This window comes from Giraffa tippelskirchi, chromosome 10 (assembly GCF_054371585.1).
Source record: "Giraffa tippelskirchi isolate mGirTip1 chromosome 10, T2T-mGirTip1v1.2.pri, whole genome shotgun sequence".
Lineage (NCBI taxonomy): Eukaryota > Metazoa > Chordata > Mammalia > Artiodactyla > Giraffidae > Giraffa > Giraffa tippelskirchi.
The window spans coordinates 146,118,416-146,140,545 of NC_137284.1; the positions used below are offsets into that span (position 1 = coordinate 146,118,416).

The 22,130-nt window shown below is 39.4% G+C and overlaps 3 protein-coding genes across 11 annotated transcripts in view; 2 read left to right on the forward strand and 1 right to left on the reverse strand.

Moving 5' to 3' along the window:
• IFT56 (intraflagellar transport 56) overlaps positions 1 to 10,223 on the forward strand; it is a 50,234-nt gene extending 40,011 nt beyond the window's left edge. For 3 of the 5 annotated variants that reach the window (XR_014066433.1, XM_081533132.1, XM_081533130.1), the window contains exon 18: positions 9,775 to 10,223. Coding sequence is in view for 2 of the 5 variants with exons in the window: in XM_081533132.1 (XP_081389258.1) it covers positions 9,775 to 9,826 (52 nt within the window). In the remaining 3 variants the exon portion in view is untranslated. Of the gene's footprint in view, positions 1 to 5; positions 2,186 to 9,774 lie in introns of those variants that run through there. The other 2 variants (XR_014066434.1, XM_081533128.1) reach the window with 2 other exon arrangements.
• On the reverse strand, positions 605 to 15,260 carry LOC145523224 (uncharacterized). 3 transcript variants are annotated; one of them, XM_081533134.1, is made up of 5 exons: positions 13,115 to 15,260; positions 9,318 to 9,387; positions 4,891 to 4,961; positions 1,575 to 1,782; positions 996 to 1,362 (listed from the first exon to the last, which is right to left on the reverse strand). In XM_081533134.1, exons 1-3 carry the CDS (start codon positions 13,470 to 13,472, stop codon positions 4,907 to 4,909), a joined length of 483 nt encoding a protein of 160 aa, XP_081389260.1. In that variant the 5' UTR covers positions 13,473 to 15,260; the 3' UTR covers positions 996 to 1,362; positions 1,575 to 1,782; positions 4,891 to 4,906. The 3 variants fall into 3 exon arrangements, 2 of the variants coding, with proteins under 2 accessions (XP_081389261.1, XP_081389260.1); XR_014066435.1 differs by lacking the exons at positions 4,891 to 4,961; positions 13,115 to 15,260 and adding an exon at positions 12,416 to 12,778 and having other exon boundaries at positions 605 to 1,362; XM_081533135.1 differs by lacking the exon at positions 4,891 to 4,961 and having other exon boundaries at positions 605 to 1,362.
• UBN2 (ubinuclein 2) overlaps positions 12,306 to 22,130 on the forward strand; it is a 71,748-nt gene continuing 61,923 nt past the window's right edge. For all 3 annotated transcript variants that reach the window (XM_081533125.1, XM_081533124.1, XM_081533126.1), the window contains exons 1-2: positions 12,306 to 13,024; positions 18,129 to 18,221. In XM_081533125.1, the coding sequence (XP_081389251.1) occupies positions 12,554 to 13,024; positions 18,129 to 18,221 (564 nt within the window). In that variant the 5' untranslated portion in view covers positions 12,306 to 12,553. The remainder of the gene's footprint in view (positions 13,025 to 18,128; positions 18,222 to 22,130) is intronic.

Below are 22,130 nucleotides of genomic sequence, written 5' to 3' on the forward strand. Positions count from 1 at the left end.
TAAAGTATATCACCACTTTGATATAAAATTGGAGATCGTTTGCCTCAAGTTTATGTGAGAGACAGGGCTCTGTTTATTGACATCTCCTTCCTTGGTCTCCAAGCCTCCAGATCAGTGACTGGCTAGCTTAGACCAAGCTCCCTGGCTGAATTAAGAGCTGTAGTCTGGGCTGTGGCTCCCATATGACCCCACAAGCAATAAGACTTTGGACTTGTCCAGTGCCTTTATTCTAAAAATACTCAGAGTACTCTTATGTAATTTACTGACTTTAAGGAGAATGACATAAACTTTTTTTATTTATTAGCACTCCATGGCATTTTCTCCAAGTTGCAATAACAGATGCCTTTACTTCTCAAGGGTCACATCATTTCTGTCATCTTAATTTTAGCCATCTATGTACATGATCCTGTGTTACTGGGGAAATCCATAAAAAGTTTTGTAATGCATCTCTGAATCTTAGGAGAGCAGAGGTTATAAATAGCTACATGGTTCTAAGAATGGCAGTAAGACCTTTATCAAACTGTCCAGGCATTAATAGATAATAGACTTATGGGGTTATTCTTTTGATAGTTGAATTGTTGATGATAATAACATGTTGCAGCAGAGTAACATGTACATTGCAGTTTTTAAAAGGTGAGTTCTATATGAAGAAAATCTGAGTGGGACATTTTAAAGATATTCAGGAAACAAAGTATTCAAGTCTCATCAGTCACTTCTCCATTATATTTTAGGTAATCTTACAGGTTAGGTTTTCCTTCATATATCTCACTAAGTAAACACCAATTTTTGAAAGTAGGGCTCCAAAGATTATTTTATTTATTAATGTAATGATAACGGAATATGAATCATGTAAAGTTCTTTGAGGGATTTTCCCTAATGGCTGGACTTTGTCCTAAGCCATATTCCAGCCCAATGTTGCTGAGCTCTCACAACACAACTTATACAGCTGAGCATTTTTAGGCTCACAACCTATTTTCAGAAGATAGACTTATACGTTTTATGTACCAGGTTACTTTATTTCTATATTACATACTTTGTTTCTGCTAGTTGAAGGTACCAGCATTACAGACACAGAAAGTGCAGAGCCATTGCTATCTAGCAGGAGAACTCAAAGTCACAATTCCTTGAAGCACTAAAGACAAGAATTCCTATAAGCACTATGTCAGATTTTCCACCACCACCCCCAGCACCCACTGTGGACGAAGGAGTTGTATAGGCTGGAGACAGGAACGTGGCGGAAGTCGGCACAGCAGAGGTGAGGTCAGTGATGGCAGAGAGTTTATCCTTCTGGACAACTATGAGGGTTCTCCCACCTCCACTCAGGAACATAGCCAGTTCTCCAGTCTTTTATTAGACCCAGACCTAATCAAGTCAAAGCACAAATCAAAATAAACTGGCCCAAATAGCTGAGTTTTAGAAAACAAAATTACACCATTTTTCATATACAAAAGCTTCTGTTCCTTATTATAGTTTCTGTTTTTTCATTAGTTGGTTCTCAGTATCTAAGTTACTAGGTGGATCAGATGTGGACAGAACCTGCCATAATCTTTAGAATCCTTGTGATTCTTACTTACCTCACTCAAAGTATTAGGAAACATGACAGGAGAAAAAGACGTATGGACCTCTTCAGTGGTTCTTGGCAATGAAATTTGTCTTCCAGTTAGTTGCTATTATTTTCAAATTTCCTATACTTGGACAGCTTTTCCATGAATGGCGATTTACTTTTAAATGAGCTCTTGTTGATCTTAACACTCCAGCTTCTCCCTGCCATTTTTCTGTCTCCTGGAAAAAACAGATAGTCCGAAAAGAGCAATTCCCAGAATTACAGACTAACTTTTTAAAAAGTTTTTTATCTATAGAACCATCCCCCACCCCCCGCCAAAACCCCATAGAGACTAGTTTCAGAGAGATACTACCCAATTCTGTTATTAAGGATAGCTACTTCTGAAGTAGCTTGGCCCGTCGGCAGGGCCTCAAGATTGCAGAGTAGTGTTGCATGGAGAGGAGAGGGTCCAGGCTTGGGAATGGAGTGGTAATGTGTACAATTCATAGCATCAATGTGCTCTTTATACTCTGTAACAGATACTACTTGCAAATGGAAAAAATGTTATTTTTATACTTCAAAAGAATTGCTATGTTCCACTGTAACATATTTAAATTAAAGCTCATTATTTGGTTATTTACAGTATTCTGTGAAGTGTGGTGAGTATGGTCAGTGGGTTTATAATGTGCCTTCTCCCCTTTCTTTCCTGACCTCAGAGTGAAGGGGGAAATACCAAGTTTTACTCTCCACAAGTTACTCTTTCTGGGAGGAAAATAGACAGCCCTGAGAAGCCTTGTCCACTAAGGCTTGTATTTCCTGCTTAGCCATGTTAGGTTTGGCTCTCTACTGAGTCACAGTGCATTCCAGAAGTTCATTATACAACGTTAACAAACGTTATACAACACTATACAAGTCTCATACGTAGAAAGCTCCCAAATACTTGACTGAATAATTAAACATAATAACTGGAAGAGCAGGGTACTTGTGAGATCTGACCTCATGTATTCTTGTTCCCATCTAATTTTTTTTTCCTTTTGAACTTTTTATTTTGTATTGGGATATAGCCAATTAACACTGATGTGAGTTTTAGCTGAACAGCGAAGGGACTCAGCCATGCATATACATGTATCCTTTCTCCCCCAAACCCTCCTCCCATCCAGGCTGCCACATAACATTTAGCAGAGTTCCCTGTGCTGTACAATAGGTTCCTGTTAGTTATCCATTTTAAATATAGCAGTAATTGTTTTCTGGTGTGCCAAGCATATACTGGGCTTCCCTGGTGGCTCAGATGGTAAAGGATCCACCTGCAATGTGGGAGACCTGGGTTTGATCCTTGGGTTGGGAAGATCACCCAGAGGAGGGCATGGTAACCCACTCCAGTATTCTTCGCTGGAGAATCCCCATGGAAAGAGGAAGCTGGTGGTCTATAGTCCATTGGGTTGCGAAGAGTCAGACACGACTGAACGACTAAGCACAGCATAGCACAGAAAGCATACACTAGGTGCTAGAGACGCAGAGAGAAATAACGCACAAACCTGATCCTTAAGAAACTCAGTCTAAAAGAAGTATACCTACTGAAACACAGTAATGTGTGACTGTTGTCTCAATAGGAACAAGCTAGTGAGAGATAAAATAAGGCAGTGGAAATGTTTGTATTCATATATAGGGGACATCTCCTTCCCCATGTGGGAGAAGCAACCAGAATCGATCCTGGAACTCAGCAGCTACCAAGACGCCCAGACCTCTGCCATGTGTACAGCACATGCAACATATATCCAAGTACACAGAAGCCAAAGGACTGCTTTCCTTCTTTATGGCTTGATACACTTAAAAAGTTTCAAGCAAAAAAAAAAAAAAAAAGTTTCAAGCTAGTGGGCATTAAATTACAATAGTTATATCTACTTTCTAATAACAAAAATGAATTTGTGATTTACTTTTGTTGTTGTTATTCAGTCACTAAGTTGTGTATGACTCTGAGACCCCATAGACTGCAGCACGCCTGGCTTCTCTGTCCTTCACTACCTCCTGGACTTTGTTGAGTGGGTGATGCCATTCAACCATCTCATCCTCTGTCGTCCCCTTCTCCTCCTGCCTTCAATCTTTCCCGGCATTAGAGTCTTTTCCAATGAGTTGGATCTTCGCCTCAGATGGCCAAAGGATTGGAGCTTCAGCTTCAGCATCAATCTTCCAATGACTATTCAGGGTTGATTTCCTTTAGGATTGATTGGTTTGATCTCCTTGCTGTCCAAGGGACTCTCAAGAGTCTTCTCTAGCACCACAGTTCAAAAGCATCAATTCTTCAGCACTCAGCCTTCTTTATGGACTGACTCTCACACTCTCACGTCCATACATGACTACTGGAAAAACTATACCTTTGAGTATACGGACCTTTGTTGAGAACGTGATGCCTCTGCTTTTTAATACACTGTCTAGGTTTGTCATAGCTTTTCTTCCAAGTGGCAAGCATCTTTTAATTTCATGACTGCAGTCACTGTCCACAGTGATTTTGGAGCCCAAGAAAAGAAAATCTGTCCCTGTTTCCAGTTATTTCCTTCTGTGAGCCATGAGGTGATGGGACCAGATGCTTATGATCTTAGTTTTACTAATTTTAGTGATTTACTAGTTCCTGTATTTATGACTCCCTTAATATGACTTAGATAAATAGTCATCTTTCTTCTTCATCCTATAAAATACTTCTCAGGTTTGTATGTATTTTATGATAATGTTCAAACAGTCATCTGCTTATTTAGAGATGCTCTCAGAAAAGCAGAGCTAGAGACCTGATGATGTGCCCACAACCTACCTCAACTCTGGTGGAATATGTGAAGTTACGAGGCAGCCACACACCAAAAGGATGTGTGAACACAATCAGCTGATGCATGTGTATTGACTGTGTAGTGTACAGACAACCTTGCACTCTTTTCTGCATCAAACCTCTTCCTTGAAATAAAGTCTAGATGCCAAATACAAAAGAACTGCCTTGGTGGTTGGGGCAAAAATAGAAAAGGAAGCAGATACAGCAGGCCCACCACTCAGGCTACCTAACATGGCAACACAGTTTACAAACCTCAGGTATAGGAAAGGAGGAGGCTGCTAGGTGAACCTCAGGAGAGAGGACAGTGGGAAACACAAATGTGAGCATCCATACCGCAAATTACAGAAGCATTTGATTTAATTCACCTTTTTGTGTGTATGTGTATTGATTCATGTATTCATGTATTTATTTGGTCAGTTACTTCTTCTGTGTTCTAGAAATGATTTGAGATAAATTACCAAATATATATATATATATATATATATAATATATATAACAATTAGAAGGCATTTAAGAGTAAAGGAAGGAATACCCTGGTGGTCCAGTGGTTAGGATTCCGTGCTTTTACTACAGAAGGTCTGGGTTCCATCCCTGGTCAGGGAACTGAAATCCCACAAGCCATGCAGTGTGGTCATAAAAAAAGGAAGGCAAGAGTAAAGTTAATACACAAAAATATATACCAGAATTATGAAAAATGGGCCAGAAATCTACCTTCAAGCTTCCCACAAACCAAAGCAAAAAGGGAAATACAACCAGATAAAAAACTCAGTCCATCTGCATAAATGAACTCTCTATAGGGAAAAAAAAACTGGGATCTCTGTTGATGGGGTTCTGAATTGGGTTTCTGCATTATAACTTAGAAATAACTATATGCATAACAAAAATTTCAAGGGAATCTTACTGCATCTCTAAATATATATAAATCTTTCCCACTATGTATAAACTACACATACATACTATGTATAGTTAATTACATGAAGTGAAGTGAAGTGAAGCCGCTCAGTCATGTCCGACTCTTTGCAATCCCATGAACTGTAGCCTGTCAGGCTCCTCTGTCCATGGGATTCTCCAAGCAAGAATACTGGAGTGGGTTGCCATTTCCTTCTCCAGGGGATCTTCCCAACCCAGGGATCGAAACCGGGTCTCCTGCATTGCAGGCAGACTCCTTACTGGCTGAGCCACAAGGAAAGTCTTAATTATATGAGCCCTTCCAATTTTCATTTCCTTCATAGACATATAATTATACCCTCCTTTGCTAGTTTTTAACTGAGAAATAGCTATTAATATAGTGGAGATGAGACATGTTATTCAAGTCTTAAAAATTAAAAGTGCATGTTAGGATGAAAATGTAGGTAACAGCAACCTAAAGAATAATTGCAAGGTACTGTAAAAGCAATGAAATGATAGGATAGTATAGCTTATATTAATACATTTACTGAGAAAATGTAACGGGGAAAAACACTGTGGATGGGTCACACAGGAAAGGCAACATAGGGGAAGTGCATCTTAAGATGAAACAGAATTTAACCACATAGAGAAGAAGTCAATAATTATGTCTGATGAAGATAACATAAATGAAGGCTTGAATAATATTTACAGATGTTTAATCTTAACTTTAATTGTTCCTATTTACCTACTTTCATCTATTCTTTGAGAAACGGTATGACCTTTTTTGTTAACTTTAGCTTCATACTATGACCCAGGAATTCCACTCTTCAGTAAATGTTCAAGAGATACTCTTGGATGTCCTTGGTGGTCCTGGGGTTAAGAAACTGTTGCCAGTGCAGGGAACATGGGTTCAGTCCCTGTTCTGGGAAGATTCCACATGCCATGGTGCAACTAACCCCGTGTGCCACAGATACTGACGTCCAAGCACCTAGAGCCTGTGCTCTGCAACAAGAGACACCCGTCACGTCAGGAAACGTAGTGTCTGTCTCTCCCACTTGAGAAGAATTCTATTCTTGTTAATAGACTTGTATAGGAGAAGGCAATGGCACCCCACTCTAGTACTCTTGCCTGGAAAATCCCATGGACGGAGGAGCCTGGTAGGCTGCAGTCCACGGGGTCGCACAGAATTGGACACGACTGAAGCGACTTAGCAGCAGCAGCAGCAGACTTGTATTACCAAAAAAAATTGTGGTCAGTTTCTATTTTTAATTTCATCAATAAGAAATTTGGGGAGCTTTGTTTTCTCTCTTGTTATGTAAATAGCTACCGAATAGTCTCAATTTGCCTCTTGGTCTCCAAAACCTAAAATATTTACTAACTGATTCTTTACAGAAAGAGTTCTTTGACTCCTGCCCTAGAATATTACCTTATCTTCCTCAAGTGAAACTTTCAAGCAAGGTGGGAATGCTTGAAAAAATTGTTGGGACTTCTCTGAGCTCCCATACTACACAATTAAACTTACATGAAGTATCCAAAGCAGTCAAATTCATAGAAGCAGAAAGTTAAATGGTAGTTGCCAGAGGCATGGAGGGAATTGTTTCATAGGTATAGAATTTCTTGTTCTCCAAGATGAAAAAGTTCTGGAGTGTACATTATATATGGTGGTGGTGGTGGCGGTTTAGTCACTAAACTGAAACTATTAGTCACTCAGTCTCTTGTGATCCCATGGACTGTGCCTGCCAGGCTCCTCTGTCCATGGGATTTTCTAGGCAAGAATAATGGACTGGGTTGTCATTTCCTTTTCCAGGGTATCTTCCCAACCTAGGAATCGAACCCCAGTCTCTTGCATTGCAGACAGATGATTTACCAACTGAGCTATAAGGGAAGCCCATACATTATATCAAAGTTGTTAAAAGATTAAATCCTAAGAGTGCTCATTGCAAGAAAAATATTTTTTCTATTTCTTAATTTTTGTACCTACATGAGATGATGGATGTTCACTAAATTTGTGGTAATTCATGATGAAGTCAAATCATTATGCTGCATACTATATACAGTGCTACATCAACTGTAGCATCAACTGCATACTGCATACAGTGCTACATCTACAGTGCTGTACATCAACTGTCCCTCAATAAAACTAGATTAAAAAGTAAATAAAACATAAAAAAGTTCTGGAGATCTGTTCCAAAACAACATGACGATACTTCTGAACTATACACTTAAAAATGATTAAGATTGTCAATGTTATGTGATTTTTTATCACTATAAAAAAAAAGGAAAGGGATGTAAAAAGATATACCATACAAATAATAATCAAAAGCAAGCTGCAGTGTCTATATTAATAACCAGGCAAAGTAGACTTTAGCCTCCCTGGTAGCTCAGCTGGTAAAGAATCTGCCTGCAAGGCAGGAGACCTCGGTTCGATTCAGGAAGATCCCCTGGAGAAGGGATAGGCTACTCACTCCAGTATTCTTGGGCTTCCCTGGTGGCTCAGCTGGCAAAGATTCTGCAATGTGGGAGACCTGGGTTCAATCCCTGGGTTGGGAAGATCCCCTGGAGAAGGGATAGGCTACCCACTCCAGTATTCTGGCCTGGAGAATCCCATGGACTATACGGTTGTCCCCAAAGATTTGGACACAACTGAGCGACTTTCACTTTCACTTCAAAGTAGACTTCAGACCAAAGAGCCCACAGAAACGACTCAAATCATTTGCCTTGTTTTTGGACTGACTGTTGATGTTGCTCCTAATATCTTAACTCCTTGAACAACTGTTTTTGACAAAAGGCTGATTTATTCTATTTGCGTACATTTTTTATCAACTGCCACAAGCAAACACAGTTTAATTAACTCGCCATTGGTAAATGGCTTTCCTTGCTTGACTAACAAATGAGCCACTCAGAAACCACTGCAGCCTCATTTTCACATTTTATTTTTGTGAAGAAATTCCACTTTGATGAAACACCATTTTAAATTTTCCTGTGTTTTCAAACTTTGCTTTCCTGTGAGTTGGAAATAGTGTGGGGACTGCTTAATCTGGAAATGTGACATATTGTGTTCTTCTAGAATTATTACACTGTCGTTACATAATAAGCATGAAGTTTTGACATCTAATTTGACACAAAATAATTGACACTCCACTGTGCCTTAAAGGCTCTAATATCATGCGGTGAGGACTCATTGGGGTTTCTCTAACTATCAAGTTTGTAGATCCTGATTATATATTAAAGAAAGGGGAAATGACCACAAGGTGGGTCTGCCAACCAGCAGACCCACAGTAAGATGGACTTGGACCAGGGCTGCACTTATTACTTGGTTCCCAGACTCCAACAAAAGTGTACCAAAAGGGTCACGGTATATTCTGGGTCTCTGTATCAATGTCAACTAGGACTTTGAGTCTCCTAGTCTTCAGAAAAGTCAAGTACTCCTCAGTTTACTGTCATCTGAGTAAATGGCCATAGGTCCTTTTGGGCAAGGACTGGGGAAATCACAAAATGTATGTTTTTTACAATTCTACGGTTTTCACAAACGTATACAGTCATTAGTTCAGTTCAGTGGCTCAGTCGTGTCCGACTCTTTGCGACCCCATGGACTGCAGCAGGCCAGGCCTCCCTGTCCATCACCAACTCCCAGAGTTTACGCAAACTCATGTCCATTGAGTCGGTGATGCCATCCAACCATCTCATCCTCTGTCATCCCTTTCTCCTTCCACCTTCGATCTTTCCCAGCATTAGGGTCTTTTCAAATGAGTCAGTTCTTCACATCAGGTGGCCAAAGTATTGGAGTTTCAGCTTCAGCATCAGTCGTTCCAATGAATAAAATATATATGTTATATATAGACCTGTTAATATACACATGATTTTTTTGGTATCAAAAAGCTATTTTTAAAAAAGAATACAGGGGGCTTCCCTGGTGTTGTCAGTGGTTATGATTCTGTTGCCAGTGCAGGTGGTGTAAGTTCAATCCCTGGTTGGGGAACTAAGATTCCACATGCTGCAAGGTGCAGCCAAAATAATAATAAAATAAAAAATAGAAATAAAAAAGAATCCCAGGTTTAACTTCATGCTCACCTGCTATAGTTGCAACCACTATTTGGAAACTGGCATGAGACCTGGGCATCTGTCCAGTGTGTCCGTGGAACTAAAAAAGATAGTTACAGGAACACTGGTGACAAAGAGAACTAAAGCTTATGATGGGGGAGGTCGGCACAGGTTGCAGACAAATATCCCAAAATAAAATTGATAAATGGCCTTGGACTTCTCAGTAGCAACTCTGGAAGCTTTATAACAGTGTTGCAAGGCCTTAAGAATGCTGAGGAAAAACTATTTCCAACTAGAAACTGTCATCCAAGTATGTAGTAGAACAAATGTCTTTTCAGACATGTATTTAAGTTCATAAAATTAACTCCTGAATTTTGTGCTTTACTATCTGTTCTTGTCTTTCCCCATTTTTCTATTAGGTTATTGTGTGCATGCATGCTAAGTCTCTTCAGTTGTGTCTGCCTCTTTGTAACCCTATGTACTGTAGCCCTCCAGGCTCCTCTATCCATGGGATTCTCCATGCAAGAATACTGGAGTGACGTGCCATTCCCTTCTCCAGGGGCTCTTCCTGACCCAGGGATCAAACCCGCTTCTCCTGAGACTCCTGCACTGCAGACAGATTCTTTACCACTGAGCTGCCAGGGTACTGTTGTTTCTCCTTGATTATTATCAGGGAACTTCACCCTTCGTGAAATGTGTTATAATTGTTTCTTTCCAATTTGTCTTTTGACTAAGGCTATTTTTCTTTCATAAAATTTACTTTAAATAGTCAAAAATATCAATCATAATTGAAAAGGCCTTTCCTAGTGTGAATTTTTAAAAACATCTCAGTTCATTACTTCCAAAGTTTTTTTATTTTTTTTTACACTTAAAATTTTTATTCACTACATATTTATCCTTCTGTAAGGTGTGAAATAAAATTTTATTCTTGTCTCAGATTTGTCTCTTGCCTCTTTCCCCATTTTGCTCACTGTGCTCCTGCCACTCTGACCTTTTGTCCAACTCACCAACTCACTCCCCACACAGACCTTTTGCACTTGCGTTTCTTTCTCAGTGATACTCTGCCTTTGGATCTTCCCAAGACATTCTAGTCTTAAACCTGTCATCCTCAGAGAGGGTTAACATAAAAAGGACTGACACTGAGCTGTCTTTAAATCTACCTATTCATGTTAATTCCACTTGTCTCTGCTATTACCAATTAAGTGTTTTCTATTGTTTAACTCCACAAGGCAGCTGTTTTAAGCTTATTGCTAAATTCATTCTGGGGAAGACAGGGATTTGGGGACAATCCTGCTGCTCTGCCTCTAGGACAGAACATTAAGGGAAAGGCATTAAATTAAGGATCAGATTGACCTGCCCTTTCTCTATAAGTACACTTCTCCATAAGTGTCCACACCCTGGACAGAACATTGATCCTCAACCTGAGATTTGAGAGTCTGTAAAGTTATCAAAATTGCTGTGAAGATGTTTTAGATAGTAATTATCCATTAAAAAGGTATGAGTAGCTTGATCTCACAGGATATTTTATAGATAACAAAGATAGAATGCCTGATCTCACAGCCGTTATGTGGGCCTCCCTTGTGGCTCAGCTGGTAAAGAATCCACCTGCAAAGAGGGAGACCTGGGTTAGATTCCTGGGTTGGGAAGATCCCCTGGAGAAGGGACCGGCTATGCACTCCTGAATTCTGGCCTGGAGAATTCCATGGACTGTATGGTCCGTGGGATTGCAGAGTCGGACACGACTGAGGGACTTTCACTTCTCAGCATTATAGTTAGATAACATGAATATCTGACACATTTTAGGTAATCTAGTATTTTAGATAAAGATATTTTGACTTTGAACAAGAATTGACTTTGACCTCTTCCCAGCCTCTTCAAATGCCCCCCAAACTAGGATGTTCATATTAGCAATTGAGAGCTGGGAAGGAACATCAAAATCATCGATTCCAACACTAACTTTATACAATATGAAAGTATTAATATATGAAGGCAAAAAAACCCAGAACCTGCTCATAACTCGTCTACGACATCACACTGACTCAAAGTCATCCATAGGGGTTAACATTGTTAACCTGGTTAATGGAATTAACAGAAGGCGTGGAGGGCAAGCTCTTAGATTTGTTTTCCATTAAATGTATTATTAATCAAATGGACCGTAACTCTCATTCTTTTAAAGGTGAATTTCAATTAGTTTACGACAGATGTGCCTGTGAGTCGTTTCCAACTAAGGCCCCTCTCCTACCAGAAATGGGTCATCTAGCATTCCACTTTCAAGAGTCTCATAAAATACCAACACACTCTGTTGAGAAGGTTTTTTTTTGTAAATTAAACAGCTTAGACTTTATGAATGAGCCCAGAAATGTTCATTAGCTTGTTCAATTTCCCAACTGCAAAACGTTACTGGGCTTTTATGACCCTGTGACACAATCCCCGGGGCAGTCCGACCAAAAAAAAAAAAAAAGGGAATCGGTTTAGGAAAGGGAGGCCTGTGGGAGTCAACGTCGCGCTTTGCGCAAGGAAGCCGCAGGGTGAGTCAGGCTGGAGTTAGCCATTTTCTTTCTTCCCCTGACACTTCGGGCTGCTGGGGCGCTGGGTGGGCAGACACCGAGGCTGGCGTCCGCGGCCTTCTACTCTTCCCCCGCATCGGCCTTGACTAACCAGCTGACAACCCCAACTCTCTAGAAGCGACAGAGAGAGGGAGAGACAGAGAGAGAAAGAGAGAGAGAGACGACCCGGCGCCATAGCTAGGTCGGTCCCAGGCACATCTCCACGCTCGCCACTGAGCGAGCCTCCGGCTTCCAGGTGCGAACAGGAAGCTTCTTGCGAACCCCCAGACCCCTCCCCTTTAGGAAGGGCGCAGACAGCGTCTCTGTTTCCATGGAAACCGGTCCTGCCATGATGTCACTTCCGCTGACCTGTCTGGACTCCAGACTGTTGGGAGGAAAAGGGGAAAACTGAGCCGCAGCCACGAAGGTGGATGCGAGCGTCTCCTGTCTGCGCATGCGCCCGCTCAGCGGCCTGCTTCTATTTATGTGGGGGATCCAACATGGCGGCTGCGGCGACCCTGGCGATGGCGGTGGAGCCCGTCAGAACATAGTGGCGGGGAAGGGGGCACAGTCCGCACTCACGGTGGCGTCGGCGGAGACGGCTGAGGGTGGTGGAGGGAAGAAAAGCGACGGAGAGCAAAAGGAAGGGCAGGCAGGCAAACAACTCGGCGTAGAACCGAGCGCCGGCTCGAGCGAAGGCAGAGGGCCAGAACAGTGGGGATGGCGGAGCCACGCAGAGTAGCGTTTATTAGCCTGTCACCGGTGAGGCGGCGCGAGGCCGAGTTCCCGGGGGCTGAACGCGAGCCCGAGTATCCTCGCGAGCCTCCCCGGCTGGAGCCGCAGCCGTACCGCGAGCCGGCCCGGACGGAGCCGCCGGCCCCGCGGGAGGTTGCCCCCAGGTCGGATGCGCAGCCCCCGCCGCGGGAGAAGCCGCTCCCCCAGCGCGAGGTCAGCCGCGCCGAGCCGCCCATGTCGCTGCAGCGCGAGCCCCCGCGGCCCGAGCCGCCGCCGCCGCCGCTCCCGCAATTGCACTTGCAGCCGCCTCCGCCGCGGGAGTCGGCTTCCCGGGCCGAGCCGCAGCCGAGGCCGCCGAGGGAGACGGTGCGCCTGGAGCTGGTGCTCAAAGATCCCACCGACGAGAGCTGCGTGGAGTTCAGTTACCCGGAGCTGTTGCTGTGTGGAGAACAACGGGTACAGAAGATCCCTCCCTCATCCCCCAGACCCCGGGAGCCTCGAGACCCGTCCGCCTCCCCCCAGTGGTTTGCACCTTCCGACGCCCACCTTGCGCGTCTCGGGTCTCCGCAGAGGGTGGCTGGAAGGGGCAGGGGCCGAGCGGGTGTGCTTTCCTCTGCTCCCCTGGGGTGGCCGAGGCTCCTACCCGCTCCACCGACCATCCTCCCCTACCCCCCACATCCTGCTCCCGCTCCAAACGCTCTTCGGATCTGGCTATCCCCTGCACCTTTAGAAACCTCAGGTTTCCTCTCTGCCTTTTACAAAAAAACCTGGGGGCCCTGCAAGTTGCGTTGTTGGGTTTTGCTTGTGGATCTCCAGCAGTTGTTTCGGTAGAAAGGAAGAGAAAACCTGGGGGACACGCCCCCCAGTGTGAAGCAGAGACATTGTGTAACCCCTCCAGGATCATCCTCACCTTCGTCGCTGTTTGTTGTTGTGGGCGCTGAGATGTGCTTCTGAGCGTGGGGTATTTTTCTTTACTGAAGGGGATTTGAAAGTAATCTAAACATTTTCAGACTAAGGATTCCACTTTAGGAATGAAGGACACCTGGGCTAGTTATCTAGTTTCTTATTTTTCTCTTTCGTGTTGATATTGGTAAACCTTTTAAGCTTTGTTTTCTCTAGTGTTCATGCAGCAATTGAAGGGGAGGGTGTCTCTCGCTTTTTTGGTGCTTACCATCATATTCTTATCTGAGTGTACATATCATTAGTTTATTGGTCCTAGTTGAAGGCTATTGCACTTGGCCATTGTTGCACTTGGCCATTGTGATTTTTGGAGAGTGATGAAAATAATGTTAGCCTTGAATTTCTAAAAACTTTATTAAAAATATCTAGGTATGCCTTTGGTAGAACTGGTGAACAATGGAGATAGGAGAGGGGCTTGTTGGTAGCTGTAATTTTTATTGTTGCTTGGTGATCTTAAGAAGTTAGCTAGAAAGGAAAATGACGGAGTAAGAGTAATAAGAACAATTTCCTCTGTTGTTTAGAGACCATGCTGTTGATTAGGTTTTGCTTTAGCACCTGTCTAATGGACTCCAGAAGTCACTTGTTTTATTTTCATCCTCGATTATCTTTATAGTTGAAATGAATAACTTAGTTTAAAAATACCATATTAAACAATGTCACTAGGTTTTGTTTGTTGTAAAGCCAGCTAATCTTTTGATCATTATTTACAAATACTATTGTGTGATCAAATCATTACTAAATGTTTGCAACCAAAATGAATTTTTAAGGATAGAGATCATTTTGCCCATTTCCACATAACATTTTGCCCTTTAGACTCACTTTAGTGCCCCTGTTATTCATAAAGTGATGGCATATTTTTCCTGCAAAGGATTTTGAGAATATTGGACTGGAGCATTTTTCCAAAAAATTGTGCTATATTTGATCTTCTAATCAAAGAAGGCTTGCAGTTGTACTCCCTAATCTACTTCATAAATTATAGGTGATTATATTGGGGGAAAAATACATAATAATGACTAACATTTACTGATTTCTCACTGTGTGCTGAACACAGTTCTAATTGTGGCTTGTGGAGTTTAGTCCAGCAGAGCTGTATGAGAAAAAACCTTCATCCCCATTTTACAAAGAGGCGGCTGGTTCAAAAAGTGCTCATATGTCATCTTATTAGTACTTTTTACCATATGCTAGTACCAATTGTTAATAAAAACAGAATGCTTACAATTAACTCATATAGTATAAATTTAGAAAGTCCTGCCCAATTGAACTGGAATAAGAGTTATAGTAGAAATAACAAAGACCTCTGTTACGACCTTTATGCTATAATATTCATGGAATGATAAACTAATAATAGATATGTATCTTTTAATTATGAAGTTGATTTTGACACCCTGCCCTATTAATTTGATAATATCAGAACTAATAATTTCATGTACTAGGAGAAAGGTGAATAATTCATTTAATTTTTCTTTTACACTATCAATTTGTGGTGTATTAGTCTAGTTATCTTGTACATTCAGCCATATATCATTTGACATATTCCACTGAACCAGAATATCCATTGTTTACATACAGTGTGCCTTTGCAACAAATATTTGCCAGATTTTCCTATGATTATTCCTAGTGAACATATTTATTACGTAAGGAAGTATAGAAAACACCTTTCTGAATGAAGTTGTCACATTTCCATGAAAGGAAAAGGCAAAATGTAAGCAATAGAATTAATCTGCAAAGTGGCGATTCCCAGCTTGGTTTTACTTCCCCTCAGGAGGAGTCCAGTTTATTTTCAGCGATGATGGAATATTTTCAAAATAGTTTTTAAATTTTGTGGTGATTTAGTGACTAAGTCATGTCCAACTATTTCGACCCCGTGGACTGTAGCCTGCCAGGCCCTTCTGTCCATGGGATTCTCCAGGCAAGAATACTGAAGTGGGTTGCCATTTCCTTCTCCAGGGGATCTTCCTGACCCAGGAGTAGAACCCAGGTCTCCTGCATTGCAGGTAGATTCTTTACCTACTGAGCTATGAGGGAATCCCTCATTTTACCTTATTGTAATTGAACAACATATTATGTAGCAGGTTAAGAGTAGCAAGGGAAGGAAAAGAGATCTTGTAAAATTAAAAGAAGAAAACTTTCTGCAGTATTGAGATAGCTGTCTATCACTAAGACTTTACTTGATAGATGTATAAGTGTAAAAAATCTGTTACATGTGAGTACAATCTGTACTGGGGTGAATTTAAATCGTCTTTCATAAATACACAATGAACAGTAAAACCCCAATTAACTGAATGCAGTCAGGAATTTTTCTAAACTTACTTTTTATTTATAAGGGAAAGCATAATCAAATGAGCAGGTGTTGGCAAAATAGGGGAAACAAAATCCACTCTAGTTGTCAGAACACAGATTAGCTAAACCCTTAACCTTGTCTGCAGAGTATTGATCCTGGTTGAGGGGGAGGCATTGTAATCATCTCTATCCTGAAAGAATAATTTGTTCACCTTTTCTGGCTCAGGGGAATTGATACACAAGAAATTCTTTTTTAACTCTTAGTAAACCAGAAAATCACTTAACCAGAAAACATCTTCCCATAAACATGATTAATTGAGCATTTTGTATAAAAATAAATGATTATAGTGGTAATGTGATTATACTGTTACCAGAGCATTCTGTGGTATTCCATTATTTGTCATACTGCATATTTTGGGTAACAAAGGAAAGCTCTCCTGAAAATGATATTAATTAGTTAACATCAAAGGAAAGAATTGTTGCATCAGTTTTGCCTATGGGTTGATCAGTTATTTTGTTATTTACCAACTGTTAGGTCTTTTCACCTAAAAAATGTAAAGCTTAGAGCCTTAATTTTGAAAGTGAGTCAGTTTCCTTAAATTTGCTTTTATAGATTATCAAGAGCAAATAAGTGATTTAATTTTGCTGCCTATATAAAAATCCACATATAAAATATTTGATAATGGTATATAAGGTGATTCCTATTTAAAATATCTATTCATGTGTTTATATTTGCTCATACAGAAATGGGTCAGATCAGTAGTGAGATGTAGTATTTGGACTCCATAATGACATGAGGGAACAGTTTCTAATGGCAAGGCATAGTGGTTGTTTACTGTCCTTAACTCTAATCTCACGTTAAGACTGTACCCTGAACATGCATAGTGCTTCTTCTTTCATTACCTTTCTGCTTGCTTGCTTGCTTTTTTTGTTTCTTTTGTTTATGTTTTGTTTCTTTTCTTTCTTGTTTCATCACCTTTCTGCTGGTTTGTTTCCTCCAGGTCATATTTATATTTTCCTTTGATAACTCCTGTTGGGATAAAGGACTCTATAAACATGTTATTTATTATAATAGACAATTTTCAAAGTTGAATTTAAAAATTCCTTTAAGCTTTAAAATGTATCCTTTCATTCTGACGCCTCCTAAGTATGATGAATTGTTTTGTATTCATTCTGTCCATATTTTTCGATTAATCATGTCTCAGCCTTTATAGCCAGGATGAAATATCTTGGTTTCAAAGTTTGCAAAACGTCATCCCTTCTACATTTTTTCTTGATCTTCAGGGCAAATCTGTATCTAATACTTCAGCTGTAATGTACTTTCATTTTAATTACTGCTTGAAGATGGTACGTCAGTTAAAGCATCTAGCCTTTTTTTCCATGAACTTTCTAGTCAGTTGTTCATAATTAGAAAAAAATAGCATTTTTATCCATATGTAGCTCCTTGTTTTGGTTTTTTTGTATATTGAAATATATCTATATATATATTAAGTGTGTCTGTGAAATAGGAAGCTTGAGTAAAAGATGTGATCTGTCTTTTTGTTTATTTTGATCAGTAGGTGGTAAATGCCGGATCCTAGCTGCATGTTTTAAACTGTGCTTTATAGTAGATTTTAACTCTTCTTGCTAAAAGGAAGCCTTGGTAATGTAATCTGTAGCTATTGAACTTTTCTGCCTTGTTTAGAAGTCGTATGAATTCCTTGAATGGATATTCATTGACAGGATGTAGGTGATACAGAGCTTGTCTGTGCTCGGCCTCAGCAAAAAGCTGTGGCAGCTACGGATACTCCAGTGCTAACTCAGGGCAGATGATTAAATGATGATTGTAATAAACTTTTTGAAGCAAAAGGTTTTCTGACCAAATTGGTTAATCTTTGTTAGGAAGTTATCAAAGTACAGTTATAGGTGGGTTTTTTTATTTTACCTAATTTTCTTGGGTTTCTTTGGCCTTTTTATTTTGGATGAGGTAACCATAGATCATTTTGTGACTGAAGACAATTTGAATTGTTGAGTTTTTAACTGTTGAAAACCTTTAAAATGTGTAAGAGTCATTAAAACTGCAAATATTTTTGCTATAAACCAACATTTCTTTCTAGTTAGGTTTTTTTTAATTTTTGAATTTTTTTAAATTAAAATGGATTTTTCAAATGAAGTGTAGTTGATTTACAGTGTTAGTTTCTTTTTTAGTTACTTTTTAATGCTTCTAATTTATTTGTTAATATTTGGAAAATTGACTCATTTACTAAATTTAAAGATATAGTCAACTCTAATTGAAGTAATGCTAATACTTCTATTTCTTTTACCATTTACTTTGAATCAGAAAAAGCCCGTTTACACGGAAGACCCGTTCAATGATGATCATCAAGAGAGGCAAGAAGTGGAAATGTTGGCTAAGAAGTTTGAAATGAAATATGTGAGTATAATAAACTTCACTCAGGTAATTTGATCCTGTTGGCCTATTTTTTTTTTTTCCCTGTGACTGGTTGGGAGGGCTTATGACATCCATTGCTCACGTTATCTTGTTCTAATAAATTGAACCCAAATAAATGGTTAGATGATCAAATAAAGATTCTGATAGGTTTGTGGTGGATGTAGTAGTAACTGTCATTTCTTATACTCCTTCTGGAGTTTAGGCAGTTTGCTTATCGTTATCTACAATCCTTGTAACAACACTGCAAGGTAAGTGACATTGACCACATTTACAGATGAGGAAACAGGTCTGAGCTTAAGGTTAAATAACTGATCTAAGGTCACATGTGCTGATGGCAAAAATGAGACTGTATTTCCAGGTCTATTTAGCTTAATCCTTTGCTCTTTCCACTGCCATTGAGAACATTGCTTTAATTCCTTTGGTGTAGTAGTTCTTAAGGCTTCCTGTCTCTTAAGTGTTTAAGAGATTTTGAATGTGTGTCCTTCTAGGCCACTGAGATCAGGATCAATCAGAAGCAGCATGAAATTTCTTTGTAAGTGCCTTGTCTACCTTAAAAATTCATGTGCATTTTATAAACTGTGCCATAATAGATTAGTGTTTGTTTTAATATAAAAATAAATTTGAATTACCTGATTGTGAAGTTGCTTACTATTATTCTCAATTTTTCTGGTGTAATTGACTTTGTTGGAAAATCCCTTCCATACCCTCCCCATGTTTATTCTATGGCTTTAACTACTCCTGTCTCTTTGCTCAGACGTGACCCAAGAGAAGCAAGACCTTACCTCTTGTGGTTTCCTTGAGAGCACTGAAAAGTATCTCACAGAGATAGGCTATCAGCTCACACTAGCGCTGTCATTCATGTTATCTTCAAATGCAGTTAGGGTGGCTATAGTAGTAACTGTCATTTCTTGGTGATCTTGGTGAACACTTGTTGGCTCTTTGTGGTAATGAGGAAACAGTTTGAGGGGAGGAAAATACATGAGAATGTTTTGAAATGTGGGTCAGGGTCTAGGTCATACTTTGCCAGCTGCTAATTGTATCCATTGGTGAGGTTATTTAACTTCTTTGCACAAAGTTTTTTTCCTTGTAAATTTGAGAAGTTCAGATTTTTCACGCCCGTCTCTGGCTCTGTATTCTGTGGCTGTATAATATCTTGAGGGGTGAACTGATGGAAAGCATAGCCGAAGTTGTTACACTGATTTGTAGTGTTAATTATAATGCAGTGTTCTCAGATTATAAATCCTGAAATAGCTGTCTGTAATTTGTATACAAATTAATACATTGGTTAAATTTAGTGTTTTAACCAGCTAGTACATTTTACATGGTTCAAATTCAAAAGGATGGAATGAAAAATCATCCTTTTATTCTCTTGTCCACCTACTTACTCTCATTTCCTAGAGGCAAATAGAGCTCTTGAGTGTCCTTCCCAAAGATATTTTATGTGCATCTTTCTGTATGCATTATTTCTCCCCCTACCACCACCCTTTTACACATATTGCAGAATACATGATTCTGCTCTTTGCTTTTTTTCATTTCCTATATCTTAGAGATTTTTTTCATATCCAGGCAAAGAAAGCTTTCTCTCTTTCTCAAAGCTATATGGTATTCCGTTGTATGGAAATATCACAGTTTATTTAACTAGTTCCCACATAATTGCAAAATTGTTTCCAAAAATTTGCTCTTCTAATAGTACTACAGTAAATTATTTAGTAGTGTGGCATTTCACACTTCTTCAAGTTTATCTGTAGAACAAATTCCTAGAAGGGAATTTTTTAGGTCAAAAGATTTATGCATATGTATTTTTGGTATATACTGCTACTGCTACTGCTAAGTCACTTCAGTCTTATCAAATTAGGAGTTTCAATTATTAGTTTCTACTCCCTCCAACACTCTTATTAAAATGTTTTTTTCCTCCATGGGTTATAAAACCAAGGGTTACAATTGCCCTTTGGAAATGGAAGAGTCTCAGCATATCCTATAAGGAAGGAACCTCACAGTTTGCATTGAATCTTATTGGGGATCTTTTAGATAGTTCTTGGCATAGAAAAACCAGTGTCCAAAAGAAGTTGGTTGATGTGTAAAATTGTTTTAAGTGATTAGGACATACTCAAGCACTGTCATTTTGCAGGGATAAAATGTTACTCTTGTTATCATTGAAATTAATGGACTATATTTCTTCTCTAGTTTTTTATTTTGACTGCTGACTCTTTTATTTCATTCTAAGTAGAGATTTAAAATATTCTGCCTCATCAAGGTTTTATGTACGTAAATCTAAAAGCATGCCATGAATATCATAACAGTGAATGTTAAGTATGCATATTATAACAAGTTATTTGGAATCTTTTAAGAAAATCATCAAACTCTTAAGTGACCTGTGAGAAGATATCTTGTCCAGCTCTAGGCTCCAGGCTTCACAAAAGATCACTCTTAAACAGCAGAGATTTTTATTGTTGTTTAAGGACAGCATATGCAGATGTCTATATGTATATTTATACATATATGACAATTATTTATGTAAGCACCATATGTATATTTATATTTTAACTAAAAGAAAATCTTTTAGATATTTGCAAAATGTTAACCCACCAAAGTTTGATTACTTTTTGTGCATATGACAAATAATGACTTAGCTTTTTGAGGTTTATAAAACACAAATAAAACTTGTATCCCTAGCTACCTTTTCTTCTTACTTTTTCCCCCTTTGTAATATAACTTAGATGTCCTTGTCATTATTTCTGAAAATCACTTAAGGTTATTTCTGACCTTTTGTTTCTTGGAACAAGAGATGGAGATAATTTGTTAAATTCTGTATATAAATAATAAAATATTTCAGTACTTATGTTGGACATACAAAGAATCACGTTATTTGCCGCCTCCTGGAGAAACTTTAAAAATAATTGGGAAGACAAAACATATATGACACACAAATGCAGTGTCTGTGGGAATGAATGACTCTCCTTTGGGGACCTGAAATTGAGTAGAAGAGCCAGTCTCATTCTTGAAATTGGGAGGAATTTTGGAGACTTGAATGGATCCTTTGAACCTCCTTTCCAGCCTCTGTAGGCTTACACTGGATGAGATGCGGCAGCAGCAGCGGGTTGTAGTGGAAAGAACCCAGGATTGTGATTTAATGAAGCTGCATTCTAATCTTCTCTTTGCCATAACTAGCTGGGTTACCTTAGTGAAACCTCTTGGCTTTTTTGTACTTTAGTATGTGTGAGGGGAAAGTAAGGTCTGCTTAGTCAACTTTATAATACAAAGGTTTTGTCAGCATAAGATGAAAAATAGATTGTTAATGTTTAAAATGTTTAAAGTGCTATCTAAATGTGAAATGCTGTTTGGTCACTTAAACATATCATTCTTTTTTCTGAAAAATAATTTATTTCAGGAAATAGCAAGTAACCGATTAATTTTGCAAAAAAAGACATTAAAACACCAATATTTTTCTCTCCCTTTTAGGCAGATATATTAACCTGGCCTCCTAATTACCCAGAGGGCTAGACCTATGCAGTGAATTACTTCATTGACTAAAACAGAAATTAAAGCTTATCATTTTTGTAGAGAGTTGCTCTTATTCTGTACATGTCATAAATTCTTTGTACGTAAACATCTGTGTGGTTTTAACCTCTTAATTGACAACCCCACTGATTTTGATCTTTTCCTTCAGGCATTCTGTTCCATGTAGCCTTTATCTTTGGTCCTCCAATCACTTGTTACATATTCTTCTTAACCGTTGTGTCTTCTTACAGACCACAACAGATTATTTGGAGCCCTTTAAGAAAAATTATTGGCCAGCAGTGACCTGGGAGAAGATATCTCCCAGCCTAGGCTCTCACAAAAAAGAGTACGATTAAATAACAAATGAGGATATTTATTGCCCTGTAGTTTACT

Excerpts from the sequence above, each read along its gene's own strand:
- LOC145523224 (XM_081533134.1), bottom strand. The coding sequence starts at position 13,472 with ATGATCCTGGAGGGGTTACACAATGTCTCTGCTTCACACTGGGGGGCG. Across the intron at positions 9,388-13,114 it reads GGAGACCCGAGACGCGCAAG|TTCCACGGACACACTGGACA; the intron begins GTGGGCGTCGGA and ends TATCTTTTTTAG. Across the intron at positions 4,962-9,317 it reads AGTGGTTGCAACTATAGCAG|TTCCCTGACCAGGGATGGAA; the intron begins GTGAGCATGAAG and ends GTGGGATTTCAG.